Genomic DNA, 26,449 nt, shown 5'->3' with positions numbered 1-26,449 from the left:
ATTACCCAGAAAACTTTCTGGTGTGGTTTTAAAAATAGAGCCAAATGAAAGGCGGTGATGGGCAGACCCGTGTCACAGGGACCACAGACACAGGTTAGGTCCTGCCCCCTGTCATGAGGGGAAATGCAGGTGGCTGTCATCCCCCACCATCTAATGCAGGTAAACACCTGCAACAAGGATTCGTCGGGAGGGAGGCCTGCCTGAAGTCACAGAAAGCCCAAATTGTGGCATGTTTTTAAAGAAACAGAGTTTTGTGACATCCTACTACTTTCAGCTTCTAGAACAATGTTTCTCAAGTTGGGTTTCTGTACCCATACTCTCTGGATGCTGAAAGCAATGGAATGTCGCTCAGTTTTCTGGACCAGAATCAGCTGGGAACTTGTTCCCAAGAGGAGGCCCTACTCAATTACAGTTCTGGGCTGGCACCTGGGAAGCTGCATTTTTACAAGGTCTCCACGTGGTTCTTATGGAGTCTGAAGCTGAACACCACAGCGTGGTTCTTAATCTGGGCTACATTTGGATTTACCTGGGGAAGCTTTAAAAAAAAAAAACAAAAAACAAAAAACTCATAACGTCCAGGTCCTAACCCCAGACCGATGAACTCTAAGCCTCTTAGAGCCGAGGCCTGGGCTCCGAGTGTCTTTAAGGCTCCCCAGGTGATTTCAATGCACGTGGAAGGGCCGTGGTTCTCAGAGGCGGGTGTAGTTTTCATCAGAATCACGTGGAGGGCTTGTTGAAACACAGTGCTGGGGCCCACCCCTGAATTTTGGATTCAGGAGATCTGGGTGGGACTCAAGCACTTGTATTCCTAACACGTTCCCGGGTGCTGCTGGTGCTGGGGAGCACAGGGGACCACACTTTGGGAAGGACTGCTCTAGAATAAAGCCTTCAGCCCCCAAGAGACACACAGCCTCTGGATGGAGGAGCAGGGTGATGCAGGCTCTGTCCCCAACCCTCAGCTTCCGGTCCCTCGGGGGCCCCAGCTCGGCTGATGTGGGCAGGGTCTGTGGAGAAGGGACGCAACTCCCTTTGTGCAGGGGAACAAGGCCCTGGAACTCACCTCCCAGTAGACCGAATCCTCAAAGCAGTTCTCGTCAGCGGGTTGCCCCCAGAATGGCAACTTCAAAATAATCCCTAAAGAAAGTTGGGGGTCACACAAGGTCAGGAACCACTTCTTTTCAGTCTACCCAGCCCTTCTCCTTAGCTGGGAAGCATCCCCCCCCACACCCCAGTCCCACAGCCACAAGAGCACGGGATTCCTGGGGGCTCTGGGCTGACCTCTGGTACGTGCTCTTGGGTCCCCCATCCACAGCGGCCCCAACTTCTCTGGCCCAGCCACTTCCACTCACCCACGATGATGCCGCCCACCAGGGCCATGGCCAGGGACACAAAGAGACCAGCAGCCTGAAACTTGCCCTGCATGCTTGCGTTCCAGTTAGTCTTGAAACTATCAAAGCCAAAGGCAATGGCAAACCTGGGGTGGAGATCAGGGGCAGGTCAGGGCTCCGCAGAGAGGCCAAGAAACCACTTGCTGTCGCCCCAAAATGTGAGCGGGCACCAAGGCTCTGAGCCTTCCCGTGTGCACTGGACCGATCAGATGGTCCCTAAGGCTTTTGAGGAAGGACAGAGGTTGGGGAGAGAGGCCTATGGACGGTGGTTCAGATTGGGGTAGGCTAGGAATACAGACAGTATGTTGGACCCCAGAGGAACAGCAGGAAGAAGGAATGGAGAGAAGGAAGGAGGGAGCTCAGGCTCCCCTGCCCCTCCTCCATACTTACCCGTTTACTCCATACACATCACTGGTGGCACAGGACGCCGTCACGGCCCCCACGATGGCACCGATGATGCCGGGAATGCCATGCAGGTTGTGAATGCCGCATGTGTCCTGGATCCGCAGCCGGGCCTCCAGGAACGGCTGGACAGGGGAGACGGCTGTTTCTCAGACCCTGAGCAGTGGCAGGGGTGTGGGCAGGCCAGGATTCTGGAGGCCCCAAATACACGGAAACCCAGGATCCTGCAGCCCCCAGGCCCTTCCCTAGGGACCCCCCTCCTGTCAGGAACACAGAGACCCCAGGATTCTCCAGCCCTCAGCCCCTGGCCTGGGGTCCTCACCGTCAGGTACACAAAACCCAGGGTGGAGACGATGCCGCAGATGAAGCCAACGATGAGGGAGCCGTAAGGCATGAGCATCATTTCAGCGGCCGTCCCCACGGCCACCCCTCCTGCGAGCGTGGCGTTCTGGATGTGCACCTGGGTAGGGCGGGCGGGGCGGCCGGAGCTCAGTCCTCTCCCAGGGCCCGCCAAGCTCGCCGTGTGTGGGGGCTGCCGGCGCTGGGAGGCAGGGCTGACCCCCAGGGCATCTCGCGAGCCCGCAGACCGCAGAGGGCCCCACCCGGGCCCGCTCCTGTGCTCTCTGCACATTGGGCGCCCCCACCAGCGGGCTGGCCATTGTCCATGGACACAAATCGGCGTACTTGTGTCGGGGTGGGTGAGCCCCCTTGGCACGTCTGCGCGTTCCCTCTAGCTCCGTGTGCACAGGTGCGCATGTCTCCTGGTCTCTACGCTCACGTCTGCTGACGTCAGGCACCTGCGAGCCCTACACGTGCGCAAACACCCCTGCCGGGGTCTGTGGGCCTGCAAGAGCACCAGCTGACCCTCTCTGAGGGCCGACCTGCACCCGGTACTGTGCTGCCCGCTGCAGGGAGGATTTCTGTCCGTCTCCACAGCAAGCCCAGGAGCTAAGGACAGTTATCTTTGGATGTTTGCAGAGGAGGAAATTGAGGTGCAGGGAGACCACACAGCTAGCAAGAGGCAGAAAGGTGTCTTGATCCGGGTCTGTGTGGAACCAGGGCCCCTGACCTTGACCCTATTCTGTGTCCTTGTCGGCGTGCGGGGGAGGGGGGGGGGGTCTTGGGCGCACACAGGTGTGCCCATGTCAGTGTGTCTGATTCTCTTCCCCCTGATGCGGGCGTCCCTACCTCTCTGTGTGGTGAGTGTCCAGTGACTCCAGGGGCTCCTGGCAGTGTCCCAGCACACATATGCCCATGTCAAGAAGCTAGTGTCAGACTAGGAAATAGAGAGTGGTCTTCTTTTTATAGAAAAATCGACCAACACCTATGGGGTTTGGCCCCTCCCCACTAACGACAGAACAGTTTGTCCCAGTGGTCTGAGAGGAAGGACACTGTGAAACCGCATCCCCCCACAAACCTCCCCAGGGGAGTGGACAGGCATCAAAGGGGTCCCCTTTCTGAGTGAATGGGGCGGGACAGGTGGAAGCAGCTTTAGGAAGGCTGAGGGCCAGTGTTTGGAGGATCAGAAGCCTGGCAGAGGGAAGTGCCCCTGGCAACCGTACCGGGCAGGTCTGATGGGGTGCTCAGCCCAGAACAGCCGTCAGCCCCCCAGGCTGGGAGGAGGAGAATGAGGAGCAGGAGCCGCTCATCCAGCGCAGCCAGTGTAACAGAATCTGGGAATCTGGTTCTGGGCTCTGCCGAAAACCAGCTATGGAATCCGAACAAATCATTTCTTCCCGAGACTCAGTTTTTTCATCTGCAGGATGGGTGTGATCATCCTGATGCTGCCTGCCGCCTGCCTCACAGAGTCGTTGGCAGGGCATGGTGATCAGTGCGCACTGGGCACAGGCAGTCATAGTCACACCTCGCCCCAGGGCTCCCCAGGCCCCCCCCCCCCCCCCGCCCCGCTGCTCACCATGTCCAGCTTGCCCTTCTTGTGCAAGGCGCTGGACAGCGCCACCGAGGTGAGCACGCAGGCTGCCAAGGAGCAGTAGGTGTTGATGGCAGCTCGGTGCTGGGCATCTCCGTGGTTGGACACAGCCGAGTTGAAGCTGGGCCAGTACATCCACAGGAAGAGGGTGCCTGGCCAGACCAGACAGGACCGGTGGGCCCGGGAGAAGAGGTGTTAGATGGGCCCAATGGAGCTTAGGCAGACATCCTGTCCTTTAGTTCCAGAGATGTCATATGACTCACATACCCCAGCAGTTTCCCACCACTGCAGCTTTCCTCATGCTGGGGGCTCTTCCCAGAACATCCTCCCTGTCTTACTTACTACCTAACTTTTACTTAGCCCTCCACTCTGCTCTAAGAAGTCTACCCCGACCCCATAACTGGGCTAAATGCCTCCCACCTTGCTCCCATAGCACCATGAGGGAGAATCTTTTTCTCTACTGTAGTTAGATTGTCTTGTAACATTGCCCTCTCTTCCACACACTGTGAGGAGCTCCTTGAAGGCAGGGCTGGGTTTTAGGAGGCCAGAGCGGGTGGTTGATATGTATTCTCTGGAATGAATGGACACAGGAAGTAGGAATTCACACCTTGCCCTAGCCCAGGGGATGGACTGACCAGTTCCTGGTTACCACTTTGTCTGCCTTGGGGCACCCTAGGGAAAACAGGATGAGTGACCAACTTCTTCCAGCCCCATGGAAAAAGGGACAAACATCTGGGATCCTGGAGGTGTCTACAGACAACCCTCCTCTGCCTTTTCCCCAAAGGGAACTGCCTGCCACCCACCAGACCACGTGGGGATCAGGTGTAGTTTTGGTGGCCTGAACTCCTCATGGAGACCCTCACCCATCATGGTGGTCCTCACCCATCATGGCAGCCCTCAAGCATCATGATAGCCCGTGTCCATCATGGCCACCTTCACCCATCATGGTGGCCCTCAATCATTATAGCCGCTCTCACCAATCATGGCAAAGAGGTCCGAGTGGTACACAGCGCTCTGTCTCTCCTTGCTCTGCTGTAGGCTGGGTCGGTAGAGGATCCAGGTCACTGTGAGCCCAAAGTAGGCGCCAAATGTGTGGATGGTCATAGAGCCCCCTGCGTCCTTTACCTGGGGTGTAGGGATCTGTCAGTCTCTGATACCTTCTCTCCCTCCCATCTATTAGCACTTTCCGTCCCCACCCCCGTGAAACACACACACACACACACACACACACACACACACACACACACACACATCTCCATCTGTCTCTGACTCCACAAGCTGCAGGATGGAGCCCAGGGCCCCCACAGACCAATCAGTTGGGAAGGTGAGAAAGCGGGGATCCCTGAGCCCACACTGTGAGCCTGTCAGCAGAATGCCAGAGCATCCTCACCCAGCAGATGGGACTGTGCCCAGATGGGGAAACCCGGGCTTGGAGAGGACCTTGCTCAGTCACACAGTGGGAAGAGGTGAAGCAGAGCTGGAACCCAGGGCCACCCCCTATCTAGTTTGTCACCCACTAGCTTCTACAGTATCTTAATTCCTGGGAGCCCTTCACTCCCCTCCAGGCCGCCCCTCCCCACATTTCTTCCTCCATAGCCACTCCTGGCCCAACCCCACTCCGTCTAGACTGCCGCTCCTCATCTCCCCGGCATCCTGCCACACTCCTTGCCCGACAACCTCCCAGCTGACCGCCCACCGCCCACTCCATCCCCATCCTCCTCTCCTCTGTACCCCCCCCCAGTCAGAGCATGCAGATTGGTTTCTTCCTCTTCTGTCCCTTTCTGCCCTACCCCACTCTGTGCCGCAAGTTCCTCCTTCACAAAGTCGGGGAGACCAGAGTGCCTTACTTAGCAGGGCTGTCTCGAGGGTGAAACTGGGCAACTCGTGTATAACACCTGGGAAGTGCCTGGCACGCCACAGGTGCTTGGTTGGCTTAGCCTTCCTCCCCGTGCCCCCACCTCCCCTCTCAGCCTCCTGTTCCTCCCTACTCAGAACCAATCTCAGGGGAAATTCCAATCAGAATCAGAGACTCGCTCCTTCACTGTAGATGGGGAAATCCAGCCAGAGAGGTTAAGTGTGTTGTCCAAGGTCACAGAGCTAGTTAGTTGTTCACAGAGCTGGGTTTCCCGCTTCCCAGCCTGGCGGGTGCCTCTACTAGCCATGGGACCTGGGCCCAGCCCCTTAACCTCCGGGCCTCAACTTTCTCTTCTGTAAAGTGGGGGTAATAATTGCGCCTATCTCGGAGATGAGGATTAATGAGATAAGCCATGTGAAGCATTCAGAGCCGGGACCTGCCAAGGGCAAGTGCTCCTTACATGTCAGCAGTGATTGTTGTATTTTGACTTGGCACAGAGACAGGCCCAAACGCTGTCAGGCATTCAAAGAATTTCCGTAGCAGGTTGGGAGGATTTTTGAGGGCCTTTTAACTCGCGCCCAAGATACTACATTCTCAGCCTATTTCAAATCACGCCCATTGGCCCCACTAGCTGCTTTATTCTCCACACCTCCCACCCCAGCCAGGCCCCAAGGCCAGCGTACTCACCTCTTTTATATCTGTCGAACTATCATCTTCTCCTTGTACTACCTCAGTCCCAGTCCCATTATCTCTCATCAGGGCAACCAGGACAGCCTCCTAACTGGGCTCCCTGCTCCCAGCTGCTCTCCTTACCACAGCCAAAGAGGCGTTTCCATTCCATGTGTCTGACCGTGCCACTCCCCTGTCTAAAGCCTTCCATAGCTCCCCACTGCCCTCATGACAAAAGTTGAAACCATTTAATGCCATCTTCAGGAGCTTGATGATCCATGCTCCTCCCTCCATTACCCTTTCAAACATTCCCCCCACCCCGACCCCCAGCGCACACCCTCTTCCAGCCAGATGGAGCCACCGGAGACCTCTCACCGTGGGCCTCCCTCAAGGCCTATGCACTCACTGTTCCCCCTGCCTCACTCCTTCGCCTGGTTATTTCCCACTTGATTTCTAGCTTTGACATCTTTTCCTCCAGGAAGTCTCCCTGACCTGTCCCACTGGTACAGGCACCCTCCCTTCAGGCCGTCAAGCCCCTGACCCCACTCCTCATCGTACTGCGTGGTTACTGTCTATTGACTTCCTGGCTCCCTCTCTAGATTGTGAGCTCCTTGGGTGCTGAGCGAGAGGCCTGCTCACCTCTGTATGGCAGCGCCAGGAGCATTGACTGAGGGATGAGCATTCCAGGCAAAGGGAATAGCAAGTGCAAAGGCCCTGAGGTGGGACCAAGCTTGATGTGTTGAGGAGAAGACAGCAGGGTGTGGCCAAAACACAGGAAGATGGGGAGAGAGTAGATTATAAGCTTGAAGGGAAAGGCTGAGGGCAGAACATGTGGGGCTTTATAACACATTTGGATTTTACGCAAAGAAATTTTAAAAACCACTGGAGGGTTTTAATCAGGGGAATGGTCTTGCATGCATTATTAACAGGTCTCCATGGCTGCTGGTGGAGGTTGGCCTGAGGCAGGGAGTGGGGCAAAGATGAAGATAGGGAGATGAGTTAGGAGGAAGAGGGATGGTGGCTTGGGCTAATCTGGTGGCTGAAGAAAATGACAAAATGAATGACTGAATAGTGTGACCTAAAAGAAAAAACAAAAAAACTCTACCCCTTGTGGGGGGTGGAAGTGTTCCAGGCAGAGTCCAAATGTGGAGGAGCTGGGGGCTAAGAAATGGATGAAGTCTGTGAATGACCTTCACCCCTGCAAAGTACCAAAGAGGCCTCTGAGCTAGAGTCAGAGGTCTAAGGTGCCTCTTACTTGGGTCATTGAATCGGCCAACTTCAAGGGGCATCATTCCTGCCATAGTCCATGTGAATGTCATCTCTGGAGTTGTGCAGGGCACAACCTATGCAGCTGTACATGTCCACCATAGCTATTCCCCTAGGATCCTTCCTTATAGATGTGCCCCCTCAATACACTGGGTCCTTTTCTTGGCAGAGCATTCTGGGAATGAGATGTGTGTGCATCAGAGTGTGTGCAGGAACACCGACTCTTTCCATCCGATATGCAGGAACGAGAAAGGAGGGAGAAAACCACCACATGAGGAGCTCCTGCTCTGCCCAGGTGCTGGACTGATTTGCTAGGTGGACCACCATTCCTGCCCAATAAATGTCATTACTCTCCTTTTAGAGATGAGGAGACTGAGGTTCAAAAGGTTAAGTGGTTGGCTAAGGGTGAATTGAATCCAGCTGGCACGCCTCTTCAGCCCTCCCTTTCTCTCCTTCCCTGCTGTCACCCCAAGTGTCCCCCTCCACCCCCATCCTGAGCCCTGCTCACCTCTAGCAGGCTGAGGAGGATGTACTCATTCACTGAAAAGAGGGTCACTTGGAAGAGAGTCATGATGAGTAGCTGGACGGGGCTGACTTTGCCCAGAACTGCCCCAAAGGCCACACAGACAGAGCCCACGCAGAAGTCCGCATTGATGAGGCTGCGGGGAGACAGGTCAGGGGAGGGGTGAGGCAACAGCGAGAAGTGGCACTCTGAGTCCCGGGTTTGAATCTGGACATGGTCATCTGTGTATTTGGCCTTGTGGCTTAACCTTTCTGAGCCTCAGTTTCATGGTGTGGTCATGAGCACATAACATCTTAAAGCTACTCTAGGAATGAGACGAAATAGCACATGAAAGGGCCAGCACAGCAATGGCACGTACCAGATGCCAGACCCTTCCCCCGTGGCCCCCATCCCAGCGCCCCCTCCTTGCAGGCAGCTTGTATTCAAGTCACCCAAGTTGTCCGGCTGCTGTTCTGGAACATGCCCCATATTTGGGGGCTTGCCCTGCCCTCCATCCTCTACCTGCCCTTCTAGAACCTCCTCTGACTGTCTTCTCTTTCAGGAAGCCTTCCTGGATTCCTCCACGCAGATGTGGTGTCCACCTCCAGACCCTTATCTCTCACTCTACACACACCTCTCCTGCTGGCTACCAGGGCCCTGCTTGGGTTTGAGCTCTCATGACCTGCTCGTCACCTTACCTGGGAGAGAGGATCTGTGTCCAGGGAAGAAAGAGAGGCCTTCCTGCAGGAGGTAGGTAGGGAGCTGTGGGCTCAGTGGAAGGGGGCAGGAAGGCCACCAGAGAGAATAGAGGCAGAGGAGCACCTAAGTTCTCCTAAAGTCTGGACCCTGAAAGCCCAGGCAGCCAGCAGAGGGCTGATGGAGAGGCAGACAGCCAGGTAGATGTCTTGTGGCCAAAGGAGAGCCTGGTTCCATCCACATGCCTGCCTAACCCAGGCCTTCCTGTGCTCGGCCAGCAGCAAAGCTCAAGGCAGAAGCATGAGAGTTGTTAATGGGGGGGTGGGTGGGTATAGGGGCAGTAGAGGCTACTTCCTCAAGACGTTCACATCCAGAGGAAGTGCCCTTGCCCCATGCTCAGGTGTGTATGAGAAAATCAGGAGGTGAGAAGTAAGAAGCCAGCTGATGGTTGGGCCAGGGTGTGGAATGGGAGCTGTTCTGTCAGGGTCCCTCCCAAGATGAGGATGTTCATTGGAACCTCTGCTTCACTATGACCTTTGTTCACTGCTGTGTCCCCAGGGCCTCACACAGGGCCTGGCTGAAGGAATCATGGCATTTACTAAGTGCCTGGCACTGAAATACCTGTTAGGTACTGCGTGTGCCCTCCTGTACCACGTCTAAACCCGAGGGGACGGGTACTATTACTAGCCACATCATAGAGATGGAACAGGGAGGCTTAGAGAGGCCGAGTTATTTGCTCATGTTCCCATAACTGTAGCCAGAAGACTGATCTGACAGAGGTGACCATCAGGAAGGAGTGAGGGGGAGAGCAGAAAAGCCCACACCTTGGGCCATCAGCTCCGGGGAGATGGAGGTTTGCATGTCACATCTCAGGAGGGCCCACGGAGGCTTGGGCAGAGCCCGTACAGGGCATCGCCCTACAGTGACAGGTAGGACCTGGAGGACTCTTCAGCAGGGACAGGACAGAAGCCAGGAGGAGGGTCTGGGGACAACATGATCATCCAGCCCTGAGCACCAGAATCGGCTCCATCTTGGTTGCTGCAAATCAATTCCCTGAAAGCCAGTTTGCCAAAAACTCAATTTGTCAAGTGACCAACTTGCCAAATAACTAGTTCACCAAGAACCTGCCAGTTCACAAAGCTTACGATAATTCCCTTTGAAGATTTTTAAAAAGTTGTATACTTTTGTTTTTTCATCTAGCCATAGCTCTTTCGCTGGGGTGGCCAATTAAATATATTACAGGTGTTTTCATACTTCGGGTCTACGGCTTTGGGAGTGAGACTTTCTCGTGTATTTTGAACTGCGTGTTGATATGCATGTCAACGATTTTATATACAAAACACTGACTTATTGATTCCAACACATTTTCTATCTAGTCAACTATTTTTCCAGTTTCTCTTAAGTCATGGCTTCCCTGACCTGCTTGAGTGAATTAGTATCTTGCAAGTATTTGGCATGTTTTAAATTTCAGACACCTGGCCTATGACCCCCGGTTGATGCCCTCTATGTGACGTGGTTTTATGGCAGTTTGCCTCTAAACCCTTTCTGCGGACTTGGTCTTCCAAGCAGGCTAACGAGTGTTCGTTTGCACACCAGCCCCCTCGCCCTCTGGGCCCCGCCCCCGGGCCCCGCCCCAGGCCCGCCCCTTGCCTCTGGGCCCCGCCCCGCCCCCGCCATCCTGGGCCCGCCCCGCGCTCACTTTTCCACGCCCACGTGAATGTAGCCTTCGTAGTAGGAGTGGAACCAGCCCTGCATGAGCAGCGCCCACTGGATGCCGAAGGCCGCCAGCAGGAAGTTGAAGCCCACAGAGCTGTAACCGTAGCGCTGCAGGAAAGTCATGAGGAAGCCGAAGCCCACGAAGATCATCACGTGCACGTCCTGGAAGCCTGCAGGGAGAGCGCAGCCCGGGGTCTCGGTGGCCTCGCCCGCCCTAGCCCTGGGTCTGGGCCAGCGCCGCCCGGCGCAGCGCCTGGTATCTTCCGGGCCGGGGGGCCGCCAGGTAGTCTCCCGAGCCCCCTCCTCCCATCTCTGCATCTGGATCCCAGGGCTAGGCGAAGTCGCTGCAGGGAGAACAGCCACGACCCGCATCTTGTCCTAAGAACCTCTGGAGGGGGCTGGGCTTGGGGGGGCTGAGGTGAGCCTCCCACTTTAGACCGCTTGTTCTGATGCCAAGACGTGCCTGAGCGCCCCCTCAGGAGATGACAGCTTCGTCTCTCCACCCTCACCCAGGGCGGGGGTGGGCAGCTGGGCGTTTGAAATTGGGGCCAGGCTGTGGCTCACACCTAGAATCTAGGGTCTAGAACGCAGACTTTCTGCGGCCTTGCCCCCTCAATCCATTTTTTTAGTACAGAGAAGTTAGTCTCATCTGGGTCTGAGTCTCTCCAGGGGCCAAGCACATGAGTTGATCATCCCCCCCACCCCCGCCCCACGAATGTCACATCCCACCTCCACCCCCTGCAGGTACACTTTGTTGTATCACCGAGACCCGAATTTGGGCCCCAGTTCCTCCATCTTCTGGGCAGATGACTCTGGAAAGTCAGGTAACATCCTTGGGTCTCAGCGCCTTCTGTAATGCTTACTTACAAAGCCTGCAGAGATTAAATGCGGCAGTGTAGGTAAACCACCTCGCAGTGCCCATCCCATAATAGGTGCTCAGAATGGACAAGTGTCATTATTATTGTTGCTTTATTCTTATTTATTGTTACTTAGGCATAGGCTAATTCTGCTTTTTGAACCAACTCTTCCACCAGCTCTTGGGGTGTGGCCTTGACAAGCTACTTCCCCTCTCAGAGCCAGTTTTCTCCATAAAACCAAAGGATGGATTAGAGTGATCGTAACTGTCCTCCCAGTGGTAATGTTGCCTGATTCTAGAGTCCCAGAAAATAATAGAAGGCAAGGAGCTTTGGGAAGCAAAGTTAGGTACAAAGATATAAGGCGCTAAGAGGATCTAGAGGTGTCCCAGGACACAGCCAGATTGAAGGGTTCCCATTGGCCAAATCTGGGATGGTTTGAACACCAAAATAATTATGTACTGTAGTAAATTAAAACTGCTAGGAAATAGGAACTCAGAATAGGAAATAAATGAGAACGCGGAGAGGGCTCTTGCTTGTAACTGAATGCTGAGAGCCACACAGCTAAATGTGGAATGAGCGCTGAAGTTGGAAAATCGTGATTTTCACAGTAAAGACTCCATCAGTGGATGCTAAATCCAGGAGGAAATTTTGATGAAGAGCAGAACATTTGCATTGTCTTCAAGAGTCTTCCCAAAGACTGTGAGTTGCAAGGGATTGAAAAAAACAACCCAGTAATTATGAAGTGGAGAAACAGGACGACATCTCAACTGGGTGATCAAAATTAACCTCACCCATGAGGGACAGGTGGATTATCACGGGCCTTCAGATGTGATCATCTGAAGGAGACTTATCACCTGTATGGTATTCTAGCCCAGCAGGTATTATCCCAGTCTCCTCACAAGGAAGCATCACACAAATAGAAAATGAGTAATGTGCAGTTAGAAGGGGGGGTTGGGTGAGGATTTCGTCTTGAAAAAGGTCAATGTCATAAAAGACAAAGGCTGCAGAAATGTTCCAAGTTAAAAGAGACTAAAGAGACATGCCAACTACATTCACTCCCTAACTCTGGACTGGATCCTGGATTTGGTGGGGGGAGTGCGAGGACAGCTGTAAAGGTTGTTATTGACAAAAGTAGAAAATAATTAGAAAATTAGGGTGAGGAAATTAGAAACCGTATATTAAGGTATCACACAATGTAGATTGATGAAATTGATTAGGCTCGTTATGGAAGAGAATCCCTCTATTCTCAGGACATATCCTGGAGTCATGAAGGTGACAACAGGGCCATGGCATGTGTCACCGACCCTCAGATGGTTCAGAGGAAACAAGTGTGTGTGTGTGTGTGTGTGTGTGTGTGTGTGTGTGTGTCTATGTGCGGAGAAAGAGAGAGAAGGAGCAGGTCGCTGAATTGGAGTTACAGAGCATATAGTGCTCTTTATGCTACTTCTGTTTTAGCAACTGCTTGAAAATTTGAAATTCTTCCCGTGTAAAAAGTAAAAAAAAGCGGGGGGGGACCTGCAGGGCCCATCCACCTGCCCCATTGTTCTTTCCTCATTCTTGCCCCCTGCGCCCCCTCCACGCACCAGTGGCACCAGCCTGGCGTGTTCCTCCGCCTTCCCCTGGGGTCTCTGCCTGTGGCCTCCCCCTGCCCGGGATGCTGTTCCCGCAGAACTTAGGCCAACAACCTCTCTTCCCGCAGATCCCAACAAAACGTCACCTCGTCACAGAGGCCTTCCTGCCCCTCCGGTTTAGAGGCGGTTCTCTCCCTCCCGGCCCGCTCTTCCTTCCTTTCTAGTTCTTACTACGGTCTGCAGTTAGGTGTGTTTGTCCAGCCCGCTAGACTGGAAACCCCCAGAAGGTGAGCCGTGCCTGTTTGCTTCGCTGCGCTGTTCCCCAGCACCTGTTGTGGCAGTGGCCGGGGAGACTCTCAGTCAGTGTGTGTGGCGGGATGAATGATGACTGGTGTCACCCCGCAGCACCCAGGGGTGCCCGCTGAGCAGCAACCCAGGAGCCCCAGGTGGGACTTCCTAGTCAGGGGAGGCTACAGCCCCTCTCCAGTCCGACACCTCCTGCCCCCGGGGTGGAGAGCCTGGCCGAGGTAGGGGCAGCAGTGCTGATGCTCTAGCGTCCTAACCTTGCCTGCCCCCCCGGCTGCCCCATCTGTCCCCCCCCCAGGTCTCCCTGGGGCCCAGGCCATGGCCACAGCCCCCTTGGCTAGCGGCCACCTGGAGGCGGCTTAGGGAGGAGGCGCTGGCCCAGTGCGGGGTGGGGGTGGGGGCATGCCAGCTGAAGCAAGAGAGCTGTGGGTCTCACCCCAGTGTGGTGCTCGGAGCTGCTGTCTGGAGACCTGTGCGAATTTGCACGAACAAACAGCAGCTTGGTGTAGCTTTCACGATGCGTGCAGCTGATTTCGTGTATTATCGCGTTTCCTGGTTTATCACGTTTCCAACTGTTGTGGGGGAATCTGAGCTAATGCGTGTGAGTCACCATACGCGGCATTATGGTTATTCTTGGGAAGAACGGATGGGTGGCAGACTGGAGGAGAGGTGTGAAAGAGGGAGGTGACGCTTTCAGGCTACGGTTCCAGCGGCAGGGAGGGGAGCTGGGTGTGGAGTGGGAGGGAGGGGCTGCGTCTGGTGCTGGCCTTGGAGTTGAGAGGACCACGGTGGGGTGGGGGAGTCGTGAGGGTGGGCAGGGCAGATGGGAGGAACGGAGCCTGGCTGGGCGGGGTGAAGCGGGGACCTGAGCCCGGGGTGGGGGTGGGGGGCAGGCCGGCAGATGGGGCTGTGAGTCAGAATGTGGGCACAGTGAGGGGGAGAAAGCAGCTGAGAGCTGGCTTGCCTTTGAAGCTAGCAGGCCGGACAGGGAAGGCGCGGGCAGGGGGTGGGAGGAATCCCTGGGAAGAGGCAGTCACAGAGGATGGGGGCCTTTCGGCTGTTTGGTGGCAGAGAGGAACCATGTAGGCAGGGGTGGGTACGGTGGAGGGGGCCCTCCTGGGGGATAGCTGCAATTTCAGGACTGCCTGAGGCTCTCCCCTTCTCAGTGCACCATCCCTGCCTGCCCCTCTCACCAGTTCTCTGTCCTCCGTGACTCCCCTAACTCCCTGGTTGTCCTGACCTCTCTCTTTGACCCTCTCTGTGGGGGGGGGGGTGTCTCTTTCTTCTGCCCCCACCTCAAGCACACAGATGCCAGCTTCCCTCTCCTTGGGCACCTCCCTGTTCATTCTCTTGCTCCCTTTCTGTTTATCTCCCAAACTGGTCCCAATTTAGAACCCCAATCTACCAGTTCATTAATTCATATTTTATAAAGTTTGGTGCTACCTAGAATGCTTTTACTAGTAATGGTTTGAAGGTCCCAATTGTGTGACCTTTGGGAAGGACATCATCTCTCGGATCTTCAGTTTCTTTTCCTGTAGAGTGGGGTTAGTCCGTGTGCTCGGGTAGTGCTCACCCCAGAGCTCTGTGGTGCACATTTAATGACTTCATCCAGCCCTGGGTAGAGACCTGGCTCTTTAGCAAATTGATCAATCATATTAGTTACTATTTCTCTTTTTCTCTTTCAAGGCTGTCCTTGTGTTTTGCACTGAGTTGGCGACTTGCTGTAGATCAGTGGAAGTTGGTGAGACACCGTCCTTTCCCCCCCTCTCTTTCCCCAGCCTGGGGTGACACAGCAGTCCTGCGCCACCCAGAATCTGTCCTCTCTACCCCGGGGGCACCCTCCCCCCGCACCGCCCCCCATGGGGCACAACTGGCATGCTGGCTTGCAGCCACCAGAGCTGCCACAAGGGGGCACCAGTACACAGCGGTTCTCACTCTCCCCTTCTCCACCCCCTTCCTAGCTCCCACTCTCCCCCGCCTCCAGGATGGTTCCCCAGTGAAGCTGGCCTTGGCTCTGAAATCTCTGAAATCTGAGGACAGAGTTTCCCCGGGCCGCTGGACCATAGCAGCTTCCAACCCCCCCGCTGCATCGGCACAGAAAGCGTGGAGCCCTGCCTGGTGCAGGCTGGTGCTGCTCCCTTCCCATTCTCTGCAGGCCAGCCCAGCCCAGACTTGCTTTTGAGGCCTCCTGGCCAGGCCCTCACTTCCCCAAGGCTCTGTGCCCACCTCTCCCACACCTCAGAGCCGACCACAGAACCACCCCATCACCGCACAATCTCCTGGCAATGGTGCAGAGGCCCGGGAAAGCAGGTGGGCTGTGGGGTGGGAGGCTCAGCCAGTCCCCGCCTATGTCACTGGCGCCGAGAGAGTTGGGCACATCTCTAAGGTCCACCTCGGGCACCACAAGATGGAAGGAAATGCCCTGCCTGGCAGAGGATGCAAAAAGCACTCGTAAGTGGGGAGAGCACAAAGGAATTTAAATGCTAACATCGTTGAAACTAACATTCAGGAGACACTCCTTGGCTATATCTCTAAAGAGATGCTGTCCCTCCACTCACATACCTTCTGCGCCGGAGCACTCACTCCCCTCTGAGGACGCTTGGTACCAGCATTCACTGTCCCCTCACTTCTTGCCCCCAGATGTGCCCTACCAGTCATCTGCCCTCTTCAATTTTCCTGGAGATCCAGTGCATTAAATAACACTCCCACTTCACAGATGAGCATACCGAGGCTCGCTGCATTTAGCGATGGACCCGGATCTGTTTAATTGCCTCTGAGACTAGTGGGAATGGAGCTGAGCTGAGGGGTAGGTCCCAGGAGGGCAGCCAGCCTGACAGCTGTGGCTTCATGAAACAGTCTTTCGGGCGTTGAAACTAGGGCATCCTCTGCCCTGGGTCATCTCCGAGAAATGCGTCCTGCTCCCCCTTCGGTCTTTGCAGGAAGTTTCAGGAGCCCAGACTCTGAGGGCTCCTCCTCGAGCCAACCTCCCCCGGACACTGCCAACAGCCACGGAGGCCCCAGAGCACCAGCCCGTGAGGAGGCTTTCTGTCCAGCAGCCAGCGCCTGGACAACAGGCCTCCGAGGGCACCGTCAGGGCAGGTCCCCAGCTGGCTCGGTGCCTGCCGCCTGCCGAGGGGCCCATGCCTGGGGAGCAGTCCTGAGGGCCTCCTGAGCCCCAGCCTGAGCCAGCTGGAGCTGGACTCTTCTGGAAACCAGAGATGCCCAGCAGGCTCCACTAATCCCCCTGGCAGGAATGAGGCCCACACAGGTGGTGTGCTGACAGCTAGAGCCAAGAACCCAGGAGGTACCACAAGGGCATGCCCTCAACCCAGGCCCCTGGGAATTGCCACACTGGAGCCCCACCTGCGCCGGGAGGCCCCGTGCCCTCCAACTCCTAACTGTAACCACCATGACCAGGTAGACCAGAGAAGGGTCAGGCAGGGGGGGAAAGGGGAAAGGCGAGCCTGGAGGAAGGAGAGTGAAGGAGAGGAGCCCAGGGTTCCTACGCTGGCTCTCTGGATTTCCTAGTCACTCCCCTTCTCTGGCCTTAGTCTCCTTGTCTGTAATATGGGGAGTCCCGACACTGCCTTCCTTCTGGGGTGGTGGGGGTGTCAAAGGAGAGAACGCACATCTGCTAGCTTGCCGTGTTGCCATTACTTGCCAAGGAATCCCGAGGCCAAGAGTCTCTCCCTATACTCCTCTCCTCTCTGTCACTTCCTGCATGATGACCAAGAGCTTCCCAGCACCCACAGGGGAAATGACAGGAGAAACTCAAGCCCTCCTTGATGGCTGGGGCTGTCTTGTCCCTCTTAGCAACCTCCCTCCTATCCCTTTCACAGGCCCTACCCTTGCACCACTCTGCACCACTCACGTGCTCCCCGCATGCCTGCCCTGCTTCCCTCCTCCTCACTGTCCCACTACCTTCCGGGACGCTGTCTCAGATCTCTTCTGCCCAGAGAACCTGACCCCATTGAGGACAGGGTGTTGGGGTGCTCTCAATGAGTCTGGGAGCCCCTCAGGGTTAGAGACCCAGGATATGCAACTTGTTCATCCAGAGTGGCCATAAGTCTTGGTCTCTTGGAAGAGTCGGTGGTTTACGTGTGTGTCCTGGCAAATTACTACTAGCACAACTTACCCACCTCCTCACTCTCAAAAGTGTTATTGGTCAATAAATTATATGGCCACCCTATAGGTAAGTGATTGTTGTGTGAATAAATGAAGGTGGAGTATGGAAGGTGGATGTGGATGGAGTGGGGATAGGAGCTGGGGAGATTCGAGGACCACACCCCTCACTGGGAAGGTTCTGTAGCTCCTGTTTTAGGGTTTTGAGACTTTCCACTGCCTGGACTCCTCAAGGACCTATGAACGCCATGGGAGACCTTACCTCCTGTGCTTTGCTGGGAGGCTGGCTTTTTGGCCAAGAGATGAGCAAGAGCCAGAGCAAAGGAGTGGAACAGGCAAAGGAGGATCTCAGGCTGGTCTGCCTCTCCATTGCCGGGTCAGTCCAAGGAAAGAAAAGGTGGGCAGTGAAGGGCAGATTTGGAGTCTAAATGCTAAGGCCTCAGCTGTCAAGATCTCTTAAAACACGACCCCGAGCGGAGCCCAGTAGAGGCTGTGGTCTCAACCAGCACAGGGTACACCCCCGCCTCCATCACCTCCCTTCTTCTAGGCACCATATTTCTATTAATGTGGCCTGGGGTTGCGTTAGCTTTTTGGCAGCCATTTAATATGGCTGGCTCCCACTGAGTTGGCAGCCTCCTCACCCTTGTCTTTGTTCATTCAGGCCATCATCTTGAATGTATGCAGTTATTTATTTGGATCTAAGTGAAATGTTATTTCTGGAGGTAAAGACTCCCATTACTGAGGGTATTCAAGCCACGGAGGGAACGCCGGTTGGCGTGGGTGGCTGTTGCCAGTGAGCTTTAGGGTCCCTGCCGAGATTAACAGTCCATGACCATGTGAGCACCAACAAGTTGGAATGATTGTCATTGGCTGCTGGTGGATGGTGTGGGCAGTCAGAAAGCACACGGGTATGGAAAGAGCCCTGGGCTGAGAGTCTGGAGGCTGGGCCGACCTGAGTGACCTTGGGCCAGTTTTTCCAACTCCTGAGTCCTAGGGCATCTGTGCTTAGTGTTCCTCCAGTAATTGCTCCCTTAGGAAGTGAGAGCTCCGTGGCCAGGGCCGTGAGCTCGACGAGCACTGTCTCACGCCAGCCTCACCCCTGCCCCGTAAGGCAGATGTGGAAATGGAGTCTCAGCGAGGTTGACATGAGCCTAAGGCCACCCACCTGGTCAATGGCGGAACCATGACAGAAGTAAGGTCTGGTGATTCCAAAGCCGGGCTCTTAACCACAGTACCACAGATACCAGAGAATTCAGGATGTTCCTTCTTCCTCTCCAAGCCAGAAGAGGGTGGGTGCCAGGGTCCCACACACCTCTCCTTGCAGCCACCTGCAGCCCTTGGCATGGGACCTACCCCCTTATGTGGAGAGTACGGGTCCAGCTGGACAAGGGAGCCAGGGTCACCCCCCGGTTGGTGACTGCGATGGGTCTCGGGTCTTTGGAGGACAAGTAGGGCTCTCTGGCAGGGAGGCTGGAAGGCTCTGATGGCCCCGGAGTGAGCTCCCCCGGGTGAGTTTTCCCTATTTCTTTAACGCAGGGAAAAGGAGCTGGGGCGCAGGTGGCCCTCTCTCAAGCGTGCTCTCCAGAGACTGGCGGGGGCCGGGTGGGGAGGCCGAGTGGGGAGGGCCAGGGGGCTGTGGGCAGCTTCTCCTCCTCCAGCACCTGCCCCCCACCCCGCCCCGTTCCCGAGCAGCAGCCTGCGCAGGTGCAGAGAGGCAGGGCTCTGCGGGGCGGCGGGGACGTGCGGGAACGCCTCTGGCGGGCGTGCGGGGTGGCCGGACTTACTCGGGTAGCGGTAGTAGAATTCGTTCTCCAGGTCGCTGGTGAAGTTCTCTTGCATCTTTCTGTTGGCCCAGTGAGGGTCAGCATCGGAGTCGTAGCGCACAAACACGCCGAAGAGGACCACCAGGGCCACCTGCAGGAGCAAGCAGGTGACCGGCAGCCGCCAGCGGAGATTGGTGTTCCAGACCATGCTGCTGGGGGCGCCTGGCGGGGAGGGCAGCGGGCAGTTCGGCCTGACGCTCGCAGGCGGGAGAGGCTTATAAGACCCGGGCAGGGGCGGGGCGGGGCGGCCGCGTCGGGGGGCGGAACAGCTGACCCGGGTGCCGCCCGCGCGCTCGCCCAACCGGCGAGGGGACCCGCGGGCTCGGGGCTCGCCTCCACCCGGGGGGCCCCCCCCGAAGCTCCCCCGTCGGGGGCCCAGCGGCGGGAGCAGGGGCCGAGCGGGCAGGTGGGCGGGGATCGAGGCGCCCCAACCTCTGCGGATCCCCTCGGTACCCGGGCCGCAGGTCTGTCCCCTTTTGTTCCGGACCCGAGACAGAAGAAGCCGGATTGTCTGCCTCCTACCGAGAGAGAGGAACGGAGGAATTCCTAGACGGCGCTCTTCATCAGCAGCAGCACAACAGCATCGCCATCCCTTTCTTTTTCTGATCACAAAATTCACATAGGGTACGTGAAAAACCAGGAAAGGCTAAGACCTGCTTGGAGAGGCTTGGAGAGGCGTGACCGCTCATACAATCCGTATCCTGCAACAGAGAGAGGATGTTAAGGGAAAAACTGGTGAAATCCACATGAAGTCTGAAGTTTGGTTAATAGCGTTGTGCCCATGGGGGTTTCCTGGTTGTGACAAATTTACAGGGCTTATGTGAGATGTGCAGGGGACACTGGGTGCCGGGTAAAGGGGAACTCTGTACTATCTTTGCAACTTTTCTGTAAATCTTTTTTTTTTTTTTTTTTAAAGATTTTATTTATTTTACAGAGAGAGACACAGCGAGAGAGGGAACACAAGCAGGGGGAGTGGGAGAGGGAGAAGCAGGCTTCCCGCCGAGCAGGGAGCCCGATGCGGGGCTCGATCCCAGGACCCTGGGATCATGACCTGAGCCGAAGGCAGACGCTCAATGACTGAGCCACCCAGGCGCCCCAACTTTTCTGTAAATCTAAAATTATTCCTGAAAATAGGGTATTAAGAAAAATTACATATATATATACACACACACGCATACATATATATGCTTATCAGAACAGTTGAGATTGTCACAGTTCATTGAGCTTACTCAGGAATTATCTGTTGGTCAATACGTGTGACCTTGACATGAGGAGGTCATAGCATTTAAGTTAAATCTATGCTTAAGTCTATATTTTGTCAAAATAAATTTGATTCTCTAATTTTTCTTTAAAAAGGTATATTGTAGAGATTTTGGAAAATACAGAAAGCCCTAAGAGGAAACAAGAAAACCACCTGTAATTCCTCCACCTAGAGGCAACACTGACATGAGAAAGAGGAGGGAGAGAGAGATTCATACCGTAATACTGATTTATAGCTGCTTTATCTACTTAATATTTTGTAAACATCTTCCCATATTCTTGTTCTTCTACACCATTCTTTTTTTTTTTTTTTAAAGATTTTATTTATTTATTTGACAGAGAGAGACACAGCGAGAGAGGGAACACAAGCAGGGGGAGTGGGAGAGGGAGAAGCAGGCTTCCCGCTGAACAGGGAGCCCGATGTGGGGCTCGATCCCAGGACCCTGGGATCATGACCTGAGCCGAAGGCAGACGCTTAACGACTGAGCCACCCAGGTGCCCCTCTTCTACACCATTTTTAATGGCAGGATACACCATGCCTTATCTAGCCAGTCCCCTAGTGTTAGGCAATGGGGTTGCTTTGGGTTTGTTTGGTGTAATAAATAACACTGTCATGAACATCCAGGTAGATAGGTCTTGGTGTGGGTTTCGGTGAGTTCCCAGAGGCTGAATTGCTTTAATACAGGTTGCTAAAAGTCCCCCAAACAAAGCATGTGCCTTATGAGCCGTGTGGCACCCATGCACCCTTGCCAATGCTGGATTATAGAAAACCATTGCCAGTTTGAATCCCAGATTCATAAAAGGCAGGAACGCCATGCAGAACACCTGAGGCTGAGCTCCTGATCAGGGGGCTGGGAACTTAAATGTGGCTGCACTGCGCCCGACGGGCACCATTCCCTTAGCGGGAGAAGCAGATGGTTTCAAGACCCAGCCAGACACGCAGAAGCGATACCAGGAAGAGGGGCCGTTTATTACGTGCTTGCTGTGGCCAAACCTTTTAGACATGTTCTAATTCTCAATGGAGCCCTTGCAAGGTGGGTGATGGAGCTCCATCCTACAGATGAAACTCAGTTGAGATTCAAACTCAGGGCTGTCTTATCTCACTACACCGTGCTGCTTGCCCCCTCTGGGCAGGGCAGAAGGAAGGTTCGGTTTCAGGTACGTGTCCCCACTGTTGCAGAGAGACACCTGAGTGCTGCACAGCCAAGGGAGAGTGGAGGGCAGGAGGCAGGGGCTGGGATTAAAATTTGGAGATGAAGTTGGTGGGAGCACAAAGGCCTCTGGAGTCATCTATTCCCCAGGGGACCATGAGCCCCTTTAAGAGAGGAATATGTCTTATGTCTGACTGTCTCCCCTGCCCACAGCACAGCGTGCATGCAGAGCAAGAAGGATGAAGGAAGTGGAGAGTAATATTCTTTGAGCCCCTAACTGTGTCCTAGGCGCTGTTCTAGGTGCTGGGAGGTAAATCCCTCTTCCCATGGAAATTGTTGGGGGGGGGGTGACAAAAGCAAGCACAGTAGAGAAGTATATGGTATGTGCGAGGGTGACAAGTGCCATGCAGGAAAAGGACATGGAAAGTGGACGAGAGGGGGTTGGGAGTGGGAAGGCCACATTGGGGGAGGGAGAGAGGGCTGGGGGCATGGAGAGAGGGAGGGAGGGAGAAAGGGAGGCAGGAAGATAGAGAAAGAAAGAGAAGATTTGGGGCACCTGGGTGGCTCAGTTAGTTAAGCATCTGCCTTCAGCTTAGGTCATGATCCTGGGGTCCTGGGATGGAGCCCCACATCGGGCTCCCTGCTCAGTGAGGAGTCTGCTTCTCCCTCTGCCTCTGCCCCTCCCCCTACTCATGCTCCCTCTCTCTCAAATAAAATAAATAAAATCTTAAAAAAAAAAAAAGAAAGAAAGAGAAGATTCTTCTGCTGGCTCTAGTCCCACCTCGCCCCCGACCTGGGCGCATGGCCCCCTCAGCAGCACTTTGATGAATGTCCCAGAGCAGCTGTTTCCTTCATTGGCTGCCCTTGGTCTTTGTGGTAGACTGAGCTTCCAGTCCCCCCCAGCCCCTAATGGCCAGTAGTTGTATTTCTGGTGCCTCTGGAGGAAGAAATGGCCACTGCTCCCAGAAACCTAGAAAAAATGTCTCCTCCCAGAATATTTTCTCTGCAGCTACCAAAGTAAGGCCAGGCCAGCAGGCTGTCCCACTTCTGAAGAGGCTGGCCCTCTGCAGAGTGTCTATCCTCCCATCATGATGTGGGGCTGGAGCTGGGCGGGAAGATGGGAGCTCTCTCCCCTGGACCCTTTGTCCACTTTCTCCTGTCCCCAATCTCCACTTCATGCATTCATCCATTCATCTTTCTTCCCTGCACTGGCCTCACGTGATCTGCTCATTTATCTGTCTGTGGTCTGTCTCCTTGTACCAAAATGTCAGCCCCCAGGGCAAGGGCCCCTAGAAGAGAGCCTAAATCAAGACAGTTGCTCATTAATGGCTTTTTGAATGAATGAATGAACTCTTTCAATTTATTCAGTAATCAAAGTGTGTCCAGAGCACCTACTGCATGCACAGCTCAGTGTTCACCCCAAATAGCCTCACAGAGCTGCCCCCCATAGTTTGTACTCTGCAGAAGGAGACACAAGTGACTTGCCCTGGTGGCAGAACCAAGGACTCTCCCATGTAGTTGGGGAGAGCTTGGTGAGCACTGCGGTGATCAGGGTGGGCTTCGTGGAGTAGGAGAACTCATCTAGGATTTGCAGAGCAGGTAGGAGGTAGACCTTTCCTTCTCTGCTCTCTGGCTTTTCTTATCTCACCTGCCCCCCCGCCCCGCACCAGATGATTCCAGGCCACCTCCCCATCCTGATCTGGTACTTCCTCTGTCTCCCAGCAGGCTGGAATTCTGGGCTTGTCCTCTGAGACCAGCGTTCAGAAACTGGCTGCTCAGGTCTATCGGGCCAGGCAGGGGTTTGCCAGAGGAGTGAGCCACTTCCTCCTAAAATGTGGGTGACTTGACAAGTGGGAATGACAGGTGGGGATGATGAGTTGGGATGGTTCCCTCCCCAGCTGGGGAGGTAGGGTGTGGCAGTGACAGGGGCTGGCAAGGCCAGAGGTAGGGGCAGCGGAGGCCATGTGGTTTGGGCCAGGGGTGATTCAGCTTGTCCTGCTTTTGCAGCAGCGTCTCCCTGCTCCAGGCTTGGTGGTCATGCAGGGGGAGCTGTGCAGCGACAGTCACTGCCATTACGTTTCCCCACACCCATCCCTCAGGGCAGATCACCAACAGCATCCTTGGCATCTTTGGCCTGGGTCCCACAAGCAGCTTGAGGTTGTGGCAAGGGCAGTAGGCCAGGACTCACAGGTTCCCGAGGTTGGTCTCAATGCCGCCCAGTTGCCGGTCCACACAACCTCTCTGGGCCTTATTTCCTCCATCTGTGAGTGGGTACGTGCCCTGCTCACCACTCCAGGCTGCTGTGATGCTCAAAGGAGAACAGCAGCCTGATGCTTAGCGCCTTGGCCCAGAGGTTCAAAGGGGCCGGGGTGTGAGTGCTAGCGTGGCCACTTCCTAGCTGGGTGAACTTGGGCAAGTGCTTAACCGCTTTGTGACTCCATCCTCCCATCCACACCATGGCGCAACAGTGGTACCCACCTCCCAGGATGGTTAGGAGGGCTGGATGGCAATTGCTGGAGGAAATGGTAGCTCTCATTTGCAACTGGAAATGAATGGGAAAGTCCCTTGTAAATTGGGGAGTCATAAATATAATTAGGGGTGGCCTCTATGATGCTGGATAATGGCATTCTCCTCTGGTGCTCTTTGAAAAGTCTGTAGAAGGTAAGGCCCTGGAGAGGGAGCCCCTTGCCCTCCCCAGAACCGCAGGGCTGGGAGCAGGGTTTGCAGCCCTGGGAAGCAGTTCTGGCCACACACCGTCCCCTTCATTCCCTTAGAGCACTAAGCCGCCTCCCCACACCCATGGGGAGCTCTCCAGTGTGGCCAGCCTGTGGGTCAGGGAGAGGATGTGGGCCTCTCTGCAAAGTTCCTTCCTGTGTGACAACTTGTGGGATCAAAAATAAGGTGACTGATGGTGGGAAAATGGCCATCTTGCTTACTCTGCCTGGTGGGTCGCTCTGAGACGGACTCAACATCCCATCCATGCTATTCCTGCCAAAAACACTTGCCCTGAATTCAGTCCAGAAGCAGCGGACGAACCCAAACTGAGGGACAGTCTGCAAGATAACTGACCTGGACTCTTTTTAAAAATGTAGGTATCTCAGATGCCAAAAGAAGGGGAGCTGGGTTAGGAAGACGTGAGAAGTGCATGCAATGCTTCAACTCATCTGCGATTTATCAATGTGAAGGTGTGTGAGTATGATCATTGCATGGTGGTTGTCTAGGAGAATGTTCTTGTTCTTAGAGGGTGCCTGGGGAAGCATTTAGAGGTGGAATGTCCTATCTACAACTCTCAAGTGTGTGTGTGTGTGTGTGTGTGTGTGTGAGTGTGTCTGTGTGTGCACACAGAGAAGAAGCAAAGGTGGTGAATCCAAGTGAAGGGTGTATACATGTGCATTGTACTATTCTTCTTTTTTTTTAAGATTTTATTTATTTTTGCGAGAGAAAGCGAGCAGGAGTGGGAGGAAGGGCAGAGGGAGAGGGAGAAGCAGGCTTCCCGCCAAGCAGGGAGCCGGATGTGGGGCTTGATCCCAGGACCCTGGGATCATGACCTGAGCCCAAGGCAGATGCTTAACAGTATGAGCCGCCCAGGCGCCCACATTGTACTATTCTTGTATCTTTTCTATAGGTTTGAAAATTTGTAAACAAGAAGTTTGGAGAAAAGCCCTGTGGGGCCATCATGGGAAGTCTCTGACGTCTGTAGGAAATATCTGCCTCCCCAAGGCCTCGGGCAGAAGCCACAGAGTCATAGGCTCAAGGGCAATCCGCACACCCTCTGCCTGAAGACAGTTTGAACTCTGCGTAACCCACAGGGCTCTCTGTGTTCCTTACGGCCTAGGGGCTAGCACACGCTTAGCGAGCACCCACCCCCTCCACGCCAGGCTCGGGACAAGCCACTGCGCCATGAAGATGTGGCCTCTGCTCTGTCAGGGCACACGGTTCATGGGGGCCAGCCTGCATCACTGCAGGGTATGTTGTGGGTAAGGGAGTCCAAGGACTCACAACTCGCGGGGGCCTGGGGGAAGGCAGAAGCAGAAGATACAACGGCAGGAGCTCTGTGAACGGGGAGCACCTAGGAGCGAAGCACAGAGCTAGGCCTTCCCTGGGCATCCCTGTGTCTCCTCCTCACCGTGGCTGACCGTGCTGGAGGGATTTTTTTTTTTTTTTTTTTTTTAGCAAGGTGTAAACTCTGACTCGAAGGGTTCAAACCACTTGCCTAACGTCACATAGCTAGAGGATGGCAGCTGTGGAAAGGGAGGTGACATGATCTCAGCCGTGAAGGGGTTTAACAAGCCGACTTAGCAGAACAGGGCATGCCAGGCAGGCAGTGGGACAACCGGAGGGAAGACGTGGAGGGACGAGGGCGTGGGGTGGGGTTTCTCGGCCTGAGCACTGGTGACATTGTGAGCCCAAGAAATCTGTTGCGGAGGCTGTCCTGCGCTTTGCAGGCCGTTTCGCAGCATCCAAGCATCCTGGGTGCCACAGACATTGCTAGGCAGTGGGGCTGAGCATCTACGTTCTGCCTGAAGCCGAAAGGCAGCTCTTGGCCTCGCCCTGCTCTCACTGGAGGGCTGTGTCTCTGCCCCTGAGGCGGGCAGGCGGACAAGCCCTGGTGGGAGCTCTGGGCTACCTCTGCAGGTTCCTCCCACAGCGCAGGGAAGGGGAGCTGGACCTGGCTTACCCCCCAAGCTGCTCTTGCCTCCGTCGCTCCCCTGGTGGCTCTCCTTGGGGATCCAGTGAGTGACAGCCCCACCAGGACAGGTGAGAGCGACCAGGGACAGGCCAAGCCCTGTTCATCACCCTCAGGCCCGGGAAAGTCTCCCCTGCCAGCACCCCACCATCCCAACCTGTAATGTGCTTTGAGGAGTCCCAGTGGCCTCAGGGTTCCTGGCCAGACCTGGCATTCCAGACAGTCAGAAACGAAGGGAGGGATCTTGC

At 55.1% G+C, this 26,449-nt stretch overlaps 2 protein-coding genes and 1 long non-coding RNA gene across 5 annotated transcripts in view; 2 read left to right on the top strand and 1 right to left on the bottom strand.

The window, feature by feature from the left end:
- The window catches only part of LOC116624297, a 21,074-nt gene extending 3,738 nt beyond the window's left edge, over positions 1 to 17,336 (top strand). Inside the window, exons 2-6 of one of the 2 annotated variants that reach the window (XM_032392104.1) lie at positions 7,680 to 7,805; positions 8,575 to 8,762; positions 12,981 to 13,139; positions 14,845 to 14,899; positions 16,098 to 17,336. In XM_032392104.1, the coding sequence (XP_032247995.1) occupies positions 7,680 to 7,805; positions 8,575 to 8,762; positions 12,981 to 13,139; positions 14,845 to 14,899; positions 16,098 to 16,319 (750 nt within the window). In that variant the 3' untranslated portion in view covers positions 16,320 to 17,336. The remainder of the gene's footprint in view (positions 1 to 7,679; positions 7,806 to 8,574; positions 8,763 to 12,980; positions 13,140 to 14,844; positions 14,900 to 16,097) is intronic. The other variant, XM_032392105.1, reaches the window with a different exon arrangement.
- The window catches only part of RHCG (Rh family C glycoprotein), a 21,962-nt gene extending 2,633 nt beyond the window's left edge, over positions 1 to 19,329 (bottom strand). The window contains exons 1-9 of one of the 2 annotated variants that reach the window (XM_032392103.1): positions 19,065 to 19,329; positions 10,408 to 10,594; positions 8,019 to 8,169; positions 4,698 to 4,845; positions 3,706 to 3,872; positions 2,113 to 2,250; positions 1,779 to 1,915; positions 1,350 to 1,474; positions 1,061 to 1,134 (exon numbers count right to left, since the gene is read on the bottom strand). In XM_032392103.1, coding sequence (XP_032247994.1) covers positions 1,061 to 1,134; positions 1,350 to 1,474; positions 1,779 to 1,915; positions 2,113 to 2,250; positions 3,706 to 3,872; positions 4,698 to 4,845; positions 8,019 to 8,169; positions 10,408 to 10,594; positions 19,065 to 19,251 — 1,314 coding nt within the window. In that variant the 5' untranslated portion in view covers positions 19,252 to 19,329. Of the gene's footprint in view, positions 1 to 876; positions 1,135 to 1,349; positions 1,475 to 1,778; positions 1,916 to 2,112; positions 2,251 to 3,705; positions 3,873 to 4,697; positions 4,846 to 8,018; positions 8,170 to 10,407; positions 10,595 to 19,064 lie in introns of those variants that run through there. The other variant, XM_032392102.1, reaches the window with a different exon arrangement.
- LOC116624299 lies at positions 19,153 to 26,449 on the top strand. Its single transcript, XR_004297862.1, has 4 exons — positions 19,153 to 19,210; positions 19,568 to 19,727; positions 24,607 to 24,699; positions 25,140 to 26,449. It is a non-coding gene; the product is annotated as an uncharacterized LOC116624299 (long non-coding RNA).

The sequence above is a fragment of the Phoca vitulina genome, unplaced genomic scaffold (assembly GCF_004348235.1).
Source record: "Phoca vitulina isolate PV1807 unplaced genomic scaffold, GSC_HSeal_1.0 scaffold65, whole genome shotgun sequence".
NCBI classification, from domain to species: Eukaryota; Metazoa; Chordata; class Mammalia; order Carnivora; family Phocidae; genus Phoca; species Phoca vitulina.
This window is presented reverse-complemented; position numbering and strand designations above follow the sequence as displayed.